The sequence below is a fragment of the Zingiber officinale genome, chromosome 11B (assembly GCF_018446385.1).
Source record: "Zingiber officinale cultivar Zhangliang chromosome 11B, Zo_v1.1, whole genome shotgun sequence".
Taxonomy (NCBI): Eukaryota; Viridiplantae; Streptophyta; class Magnoliopsida; order Zingiberales; family Zingiberaceae; genus Zingiber; species Zingiber officinale.
The window spans coordinates 77,856,955-77,866,614 of record NC_056007.1 but is presented as its reverse complement, the minus strand read 5'-3'; the positions used below and the strand labels follow the sequence as shown (position 1 = coordinate 77,866,614).

Below are 9,660 nucleotides of genomic sequence, written 5' to 3'. Positions count from 1 at the left end.
ACGAACATAAGGTTCTCTGTGAACACCTGGTCGGGTATAGCGCAGGCAGACCCAAAGATACTTAATTTTATAAGATTCTCAACATATGAGCGGTTGGACGAAAGTCGATTAAACATAAAGCTTCTTGTGTGCACTCGATCGGGTGAAGCCCGGGCAAGCTTAAATGTAAGCAGTCTTATAAAACTCTCAATATATAATCGGCTTAATGACCGATCGAGACATATTCAACAGAAGCTATTCTCAATGTATGATTGGCTTAATGACCGGTCGAGACATATTCAACAGAAGTTATTCTCAACATATAACCGGCTCAATGACTGACTGAGATACATTTAAACAGTAGATATTCTTAATATGTGACTGGCCCAATGAACAACCGAGATATATTCAGTAGACAAGCAACCAACAACATTATAATAGTCTGACAAACTTGTCGGAGAATATTCCTTCAAAGCTTCTTCATTAATCAGTTACCATGATATACTCCTTGAGGTGTTCCACCAAGGGCCCAAGTCATAAATAACAAAGGAGGTACATCTGGGGTAAAAAAAAATCCTTGGAGGATTATTGCAGGATATCTAAGTTGTACTTCGCTCATCATCTAACAAATTCAAACAAACCGGGGACCACCTCACAATTGCGGAGGTTATGTGAGGTGGTATAAAAAGGGGAATCATCTTCGCTAGCAAGGTAGACAAACACCAATATTTGCATCTGAAGCCCTACTTTCCTGCATTTTCTGTTACTGTTCTTCTTCCACTTTCCAAAAGAGGAGACTGACTTGAGCGTCGGAAGGCCTAGCAAGGGATCCCTCCCCCCTCCCCCTGAACTTAGGTCACTAACGTTTTATTGCCTCGTCTAACTGTGCACAGGATTGTTGAAGAGTTCCCTTCAGATCTTGAGAAATTTCTTGTTCGTCGAACCACCACTTATTAGAGTCAGCGTGCCATCTCATAGCCTTCAGACAGGATCAACAAGATTATCTTATAGGCGACCACTAAGTTGACTAAGAATAAGAGAGATTTTTTTCGAGGATAGACATCCATAAAAAATTAATCATTATCCATTATAAAAATATATCACTCTCTCATTAACATTAAAATGTCTATATTATAATATATGTGGTGGTAGTTATGAAATAACTGTCATAATCATGTAATTTAATCAGCTACAAATTGTTGCTCTCATAGCATAGAAATTAATGATAATTTTGAAAAGTAAAATTAATGAGAAGAGATATTTTTTACAACAATTGAAAGAACTTTTCGATGATTTTAATTTTTCGATAATTTTTAATAAAATATATGAGGCACTCGGTAAAATTGGATGTTGGGCTTTACATTCCATGACCATTGTGCCTGCCGCTTTAGATGGAACTAGAATGTTCCCAGGTGGCGCCCCCTCTCGCCTTCTCGCTCTCTCCAGAAGCTCCTCGACTCGCCCCGCCTCTGCTACCCTTCTCTTTTTCTCCACCCCCCGCCTGCCTTCCTTCTGGGTCGGCGTCTCTTATCCAACACAATCAAAGCCTCCTCCGCACTCTACTCGTCGGCGATCAAGTAAGAATCGCGCTTTCTATCGATTTCTTCATCTGATCAGTTAATCAGTGATTTGGTTCGTGATAGTAGTTATATGGGATTTTAGAGTTCGCATACTTAATTAGGTCAAGGCAGCGTACTTCTGTATTCACTCTAGAAGTGGCCCATGTTTTAGTTTCCGTTGAACTAAAGTTTGCATTTTTCTCAAGAATGAAACAAATATGTACATCTTTTTGCTGCCATCCTGTATGAAGCTCTACCATTTTTAAAACCAGCCAATTAGGCGTGGATGGTTTCCGTACATTCATTGTATTGTTGTGTAGTATTCTTATATGCTTAGGTTCCAGATAGTAATTGATCCTAGAAGGTACCTAGAATAATCCGGAGCGATAGCTTTTCTGATCATACAAGTAACAGAAATCAATTAGTAAGGTTTGATCTTGCTTATGATTAGTTCACGCTTAAAATTAACATTGTGTTACTATGGTTTATGGAGTCCTTTTAAGCCTGTCGCTGCACATGGTAAACCACATAAAGCAATGACTATGCACTATGACGCATTATTATCGGAACATGGTTCATGTTTTTTACATACTAATACTGTTAGCTTCTGTGTTTTAAGGGTTTAATTCTTCAACGGTTGGAAAAGAGTCAGCTGTTAAATCATGCTGCAAAATACTTCTATCAAAATATTGTTTATCCAGCCAATACATGATGTTATTTACCATATGAAAATGCTAGCAACACTTTTCGAACTTTCTCCTAGGTTTTTTTTCAGTCAAAACATGACATTTTTTTTTTGTATTTTCTGTAGTTGTATAGGTAGCATCGAACTACTAACATTCTAGTCCACGATATGCTATTGACAACAAGTAAAAAAATAGTATTTCAGTGATGCTCAGTAGCTCTATTTTCATTTAGAATTGTTTTTATACTTTTATGCTGAGCATCTAAACCATATGGTTAAACAGCACCTTAGGTTATGTTGTTAATCGTTATTAGTTGCTGTTTTCTTGGATTCAATTTAATTGTCTCGATGCAGAAATAGACATGTTAGCTTATATGTCACAGTTTTAAGGTTTTTACTTGGTAGACATTGAAGGAGTTTTTTTTTTATATTAAATTTTTATAACAAATCTTACATATTATCAACTAATACTGTTTAATTTTAAAAATATGTTTTTTAATCAATTGACATACTACTATGGCTTGTTTGATTGTTAGAATAAAACAGAATAGGTATAATATATATTTTTATTAAAAATTCATATAAAAATATTGTGTAATGTGTTATAGAAATGCAATTTAGACAATGAGGTACATTCTTTAAAAGTGTCATTCTAATACACCCGGGAACGAATGTACCTATTCTTATTGTATCCCGTTCATTATCTTGATTTACTTGTGATCTCATTCTACAGGATGGATGAACAATTGTACATGGTAGCGTCTGATAGTGAAAATACCTGCGAAGACAAAGGACAATCTACATTTCATGATGTTGCCGTTGGAATTGATCTTGGGACCTCAAAATGCAGTGTGGCAGTATGGAGTGGTGCAGGAGTGGAACTCCTCAAAAACACCCAAAACCAAAAGACCATGCGCTCATATGTAATGTTTGGGGATGATGTTCCTGTTGGTGGTGCAAGTGAAGTACGGGCATATGCAGAAGATCAAATTTTGTCTGGCAGTGCAATTTTCAATGTAAAACGCTTGATTGGCAGATCAGACAAAGACCCAATTATTCATGGTAGCAAGATCCTCCCTTTCCTTGTTCAGACATTGGACATTGGTGTCCAACCACTTATTGCAGCTCTAGCGAATAATGTGTGGAGATCTATCACGCCTGAAGAAGTACTTGCAATTGTTTTGGCAGAGTTGAAAACTATGGCTGAAATCAAGCTCAAACGTCCAATAAGAAATGTTGTTCTTACAGTTCCAGCTGCATTTAGCCGGTTCCAGCAGACAAGGGTTGAACGAGCATGTGCCATGGCTGGGTTACATGTTCTCAGGCTGATGCCAGAGCCGACTGCTGTTGCACTGCTATATGCACAACATCAGCAACAATCCTTGCATGAAAACATGGGAAGTGGCTGTGAGAAAGTCGCCCTTATATTCAACATTGGTGCGGGATATTGTGATGTTGCAGTAACTGCCACTGCTGGAGGGGTGTCCCAAATCAAAGCACTACTGGGTTGTACCTTGGGTGGAGAGGACATTCTTCAAAATGTTGTGTATCATCTTCTCCCGAATTTTGATACTCTTTATCCTAACCATGATACAAACAAGATTAGGTCTTTGGCGCTGCTAAGGATTGCAGCACAAGAGGCCATTCACAAACTCTCAAGCCAGTCTAGTGTTCAGATAAACTTGAAATTGCCTGATGGTACACAGATAGATAAAATCCTCAACCAATCAGAATTCGAGGATGTGAACAGGAATGTGTTTGAGAAATGTGAGAAGCTTGTAAGGCAATGCTTGTTTGATCACAAAGTATCGGTGGAAGACATTGATTATGTTATATTAGTAGGTGGATGCTCTAGAATTCCCAAAATTAAGAATCTCGTCCTGGGCATATGCAGAAAAGAGAAGGAATTCAATGGTGTGGATGCATTTGAGGCTGCCGTCACTGGTGCTGCAATTGAAGGAGCCATTGCTTCTGGAGTCACTGATCCGTCTGGAAACTTAGATCTGCTTACGATACAAGCTACGACACAAAGTCTGGGAATTCGAGTGGAAGGTGGGGGATTTGCATCCGTCATACCGAGAAACACAGCAATACCAGCTAGAAAGGACATGCTCTTCACAACTGCACGGGATGGCCAGACTGAGGCATTGATTGTTGTCTATGAAGGTGATGCAAAATGTGCAGAGGAGAATCATCTTATGGGATACTTCAAAGTGTCAGGGATTCCATCTGCACCAAAGGGGACCGTCGAGATCAGCATAAGCATGGACATTGACGCTGGAAATGTGCTTCGAGTGTTTGGTGGTGCGATCGTGCCCGGTGCTAACCATTCTGTTACGCCTTTCATGGAAGTTATAATGCCTATGTTGGATGATGGTCATGACTGGTGCGCGCAGGCTCTTGTGAAGGCTAATGGCTCCCTGGATGTGGCTACGATGCCAAAGAAGTCGCAGCCTTAATTTGGGTAGATGTTTATCGGCCGTTGCCAGTGTTTAGTTACGCTTGTTGCTACATCTCCCAGGTGCCTATTTGTCAATACTAAGTTTCAGAGTTCTGTATAGTTCACTCAGACTATTGTGCTGATTGACGCTTGGGTTTTGTTTAGTTCAATCAAGATCGTGATGTTCATGTTCCTTGTGTTGTATCCTTCTTTGTTGGGACTGAAGTTCATTGGATATTACATCAAGTATTATTTGATGTTTCTCTGTGATTTATCCAGTTACGTAGCCTAAAGTTGAGTTAAACTGAGAAATTTTAAATATAAATTTGTCGACTGTACGCTGAATTAAATAAGCCATCATTTTTGTAGTTGCGAATATCCATAAGTTGATAATTTTGATATACATCTATACTAAATATATTGTGTTTGATATTGCATAGTGTTTTTTTAATTATTGCATGGTTTTTTTTTTCCAGCAGTTTTTGATTTGATTAAACCTTCATTGGTCGGATTCTACCAAAGAGCTCTCATTGGTGAGGTGATTTGAGGCAATGACGTGATTTGAGGGCCTCCCATGTAAACGCGGAGCTGTTTCGTCGTTAGTTATTTTCTTTGTTTTTTTTAAAAGTTTGTTATATTTGTTATAAAAAAATCGCATATGTAATGTTGATTGAAAGTTGAAGAGACTTTAAACAACGGCTAATTGATGGGATTAGATCAACTGATCCATATTTTATACTAGGGGATGGATCATATAGAATTATGGCTAATTGATGGGATTAGATCAACTGGTCCATATTTTAGACTAGGGGATGGATCATATAGAATTACGGTCGGATTGTGACGGATCTGGTCGTAATTGATTACGATCCCTAGCTCTCTAGGTTTATTGTCCTCCCAAATTATAGTGTGAGTCGGGACGGGTGGCCGAAGGCCATCTGAAGACCGTCGATAGTGGCAAGTGACCAAGTTGTTAGTCGCGCGAGCGGGGGTGACCTTCGGGCAGCCTCCGGCCACCTGTCCTGACGTAAACTATAACATGGGGGGACAATGAACCCAAAAAAGGATCACAATCAATTGTTGTCAAATCGTCGTCACGATCCAGTCACAATTTCATGTGGTTCATCCTCTTCTATAAAAATGTGGATTAGGAGATCTCCCCCTAATTTAATAGTTGTTGTTCAACGTTCAATTTTTTTTAATTAAAAAAAATCTATAAATATACCACGAACTCTTATTTTTTTCATTTATCTCCTTTTTTTATTTCATTCATCCTTTCATTCTCTATTTTTATTTGAGATAATGAAAATTTCAATGTTTCTTTTATAAATTTTTTGAATTTTTCAAATACGGAAGAAAATATATTTTCTTAAAATACCCGCACTCCTCCAAATCATGATGTCCAATATCCTCAATTTTTCTCTCACATGCAATACTGTCAAAATTTTCAAAATATTTCATATGTTCCACAAGGTCTTCCAAATTTTCAAAGTTCTCAAAATTTTTCGCTTCCCATTCAGAGTAACACCACCCCCCAGCTCCATTTGGTATGTATTCACACCCAGATTGGTCAGTCATGAGCAACCAATTTAGGATGTCTTTTATGCCTTTCGTATTTTCAACTCCTCAATCACCAACCATGTTTTCTAATGAAGCAAAAAGGACGGCTATCGACCCCATCTATTAGCCACAAAGAACCTCTAACGTAATCGTCTGTTCCAACATCTCAGTGGTCGTCACACTCATCACAAGAAGAGTGTGAAGTTGAATCGGAGAAAGATGATTCGAAACGAAGATTTTGGTCTCTTGATGAAGACATGGTCCTTGCAAAGTCATGGACAACTATCAGCACCGACATAGTCATTGGTAATGACCAAAAGGATCAAGCTTTTTGAAAATGTATAGCTGATTATTACAACAAGTATCCACCCATTTGAACTATAAAGAGAAACTATTAGGTGCTAAAATCACATTACTATAAGTTTGGCCGATGGTAAATGAATTTTCTACCACCTATAATAATTTGTATACTCATCGTCAAAGCGGATGGAGCGACGAGAATGTATTGGAGAACTCATTAAATATGTGGAAAACCAATAATAAAAATAAGGATTTCGAGTATATGCATGTGTGGACGGTTCTCAAAGAGCATAAGAAATATGCTCCACAATCAGTTGCTCATTTCTCTAACAAGAAGACAAAGACATCTGAATCAGGGGTGAACACTTCAGCATCAAATCCATATCAGATATGAGTGTTGATGTGGATGACTCTGAAGCTCGCATTAGTCCGATAGGGCAAATGACAGCAAAGAGGAAGGACAAATCCAAAGTCAGAGAGTACGACACAATGGAATAAATTTTCAATGAAGAATGACAAGATATTAAAGAATATCAAATGAAAAAAATAACTTTGCGAAAAATTAAGATCTTCCATAAATATTATGAGATTCTTATGAAGGATACTAGTAAGATGACACCAGGACAACTTCGGATGTATGAGAAAATAATTGAAAAAATTAAATCGAGACATGACCTGACGTAGATGTATTTAAGTTTATTTTTTATATATTATTATAATATATGTCTTTTTATTTGATGTATGCTAATATTTATGTATTTTTTTTAATTATTAATGTTACCTCGGGTGTTAGTAATTTATAGATTTAAATTTTATAAAGATTTAATTATATATAAGGTAAAATATATATGAGAGATAAGAAATATATATAATGAAAAAATATGGGACCTCTGTGAAGAAGTTGTTGAGAGGTTTTATGGATAGTGGAGAAAAATATAGAATTTTTTACTTTTAATGTGTTGACATGGTGTTAAAGAGCTCCTTGAAGATATCCACAATTGTGAATGTTCTAAGTTTTCATAATTTTACTATGCAGTTATTGTATATATATTTTTTTAATTCAGGCATCTAATTAATCTTAAGCAAATTAATTCTGCCATGCAGTTATTGCATATATATTTTTTTAATTCAGGCATTTACTTTTCACATTAATTAATCTTAGTGGTAATTTGTCCCGTCTCATGGAAATTTCACTAAGTAGTTAACACATCATAACGATTATTGTATAGTTTTTTTAGTTGACATAAGGTATTAACGATTATTGTATAGTTTTTTTAGTTGACATAAGGTATCCATATTATATTTGAGAGGCATATTATTTATTGAATAAATAAATTTTCTTATTTGAGTGTACATTTGATATATATTTGATATAATCTTAAACTTAATTAATGAAGTCCACCGTACAATGACATGAGAGAAATTATGATTGATCATAATTAGTGGGTATCTCTCTGTATATAATTTTGTACATATTAAAATATTCTATAGTCGATGAATTGAAAAGATAGGATATTATTAATTCTGTAAGACTAGCATATGTTATGCTCTTTGATTTAGGGTAACTAGTTCATTAAAAGTGACTTGCTATGAGACTTTTTATAGTTCTCTACACGATGATGAAGATTTGATTATATCTCAAGTGTAAGTTTCTTTAAACTTGAGGTATTCAAGTCATATTAGTCATGGAGACTTGTACTTTAACATTTTAACCATCATCTCTTATGAGGTGCAAGTCTGGTGATCTTATTGAAAATCGTGAAGAATGCTAGCTAGGGATGTGGCTCCTCGGTTGACCGCGTGAAGACTCCGCTCTGCAACACAAGAAATGTCAGTGTCGGGTTAGGGAAGGGGTTCCCGGTGTTAGCCCTTCGATGCTTAAGTCAATCACCGGAACAATAGAAAATGGAGCAGCGTAACAATAGTGACAACACAAGCGTGAATATTGAATAACACATACCTCCGTCGGTGTATGGACCCCCCTTTATATAGTGTCAGTGACATGAATGCGCTTCAAGGTGTGGGCATACTTTCCCAAGCGTCCTATGAAAGGACATGTCAAAAAATTATCTCTGATATCATACCTTAACAAGGCATATAAATCCTCGATGAGACAGTAGCAACTTTCGTCGTACGATTCGTCTATTAACCATGCTCTGTTGTCAGTGACATTATCTCCCAAAGGGATATTAAGAGATACGGGAATGGTCCCACTGCTCGACTGAGCGGAGGAGTCTCGGCCGAGCGGCTACCCCGCAATAACTTGGTTCAGTAGATTGTTTCCGCCCGATCGGATAAGTGCGCCGGTCACCTTATTAATGTTTCTCCGATCCATAATGAGCATATGATGTTCTTGCCATAGTGCTCCTGGGCGGACGAGTGTTCTACTCAGATGAGCTACCTGGCTGATCAGACACTTCATGCCCGATCCGTAGTTGACGTTGATTTCTGTTCGACCATCTTTAGTGGGAACATTGATCACCGTCGACCACCGTTGACCACCTTGACTTTGACTTCCACATCGACTGTTGTTTCTGTCTTTGACCCACACTTGGTGGGCCCCCTTTATCACCACATCATTTGGGATGATTGAGCATAAGTCAATATGTCCAAAGGTGTTTAAATAACTCACAGAGGGTTCACCACTCCTTTGATAAAGGAGATGCATATCCTAAGGTCTCTTGTCAAAATTATTACTCGTAAGTCTTTGACCAAAGCATTACACGTTAAGAGAATGATCTTCTTGTACACTTATTTCAGTACTTTGAATCTATGAGACAAGAAACTATTACTTGAGCTTGAGCTAGGTGTGATGTAGTCAACCTAATGAGGATTAACATATAGAGCATGTCCTGGACTAAGTGGGTATAAGGTGAGTGAAAAGAATAGATCATTATAGCCGCTGGAGGGTTCAAAATTATTCTGGGATCAACTGTGATTTTTCAGTAAATTAAGGATCATAATATATTACTAGATGTCACTCATGATCGATCCATAATTAATAGTTAATTATGAACTACCAACATAAATCAGGAATCTATTAGGTCATACACACTACGAGTATATTTGAAAAACTTAAAACAAGTTTAAGAATTGAAGTATCAAATTAAGAGAGATTAGATGAGGAACAAATATGA

General features: G+C 37.1%; 1 protein-coding gene across 1 annotated transcript; it reads left to right on the top strand.

The window, feature by feature from the left end:
* Positions 1-1,350: 1,350 nt before the first annotated feature.
* LOC122034340 (heat shock 70 kDa protein 8-like) lies at positions 1,351-4,924 on the top strand. Its single transcript, XM_042593548.1, has 2 exons — positions 1,351-1,556; positions 2,957-4,924. The coding sequence occupies exon 2, from the start codon at positions 2,958-2,960 to the stop codon at positions 4,680-4,682; it is 1,725 nt and encodes a 574-aa protein (XP_042449482.1). The 5' UTR covers positions 1,351-1,556; position 2,957; the 3' UTR covers positions 4,683-4,924.
* Positions 4,925-9,660: the final 4,736 nt, after the last annotated feature.

Excerpts from the sequence above, each read along its gene's own strand:
- LOC122034340 (XM_042593548.1), top strand. The coding sequence starts at position 2,958 with ATGGATGAACAATTGTACATGGTAGCGTCTGATAGTGAAAATACCTGC.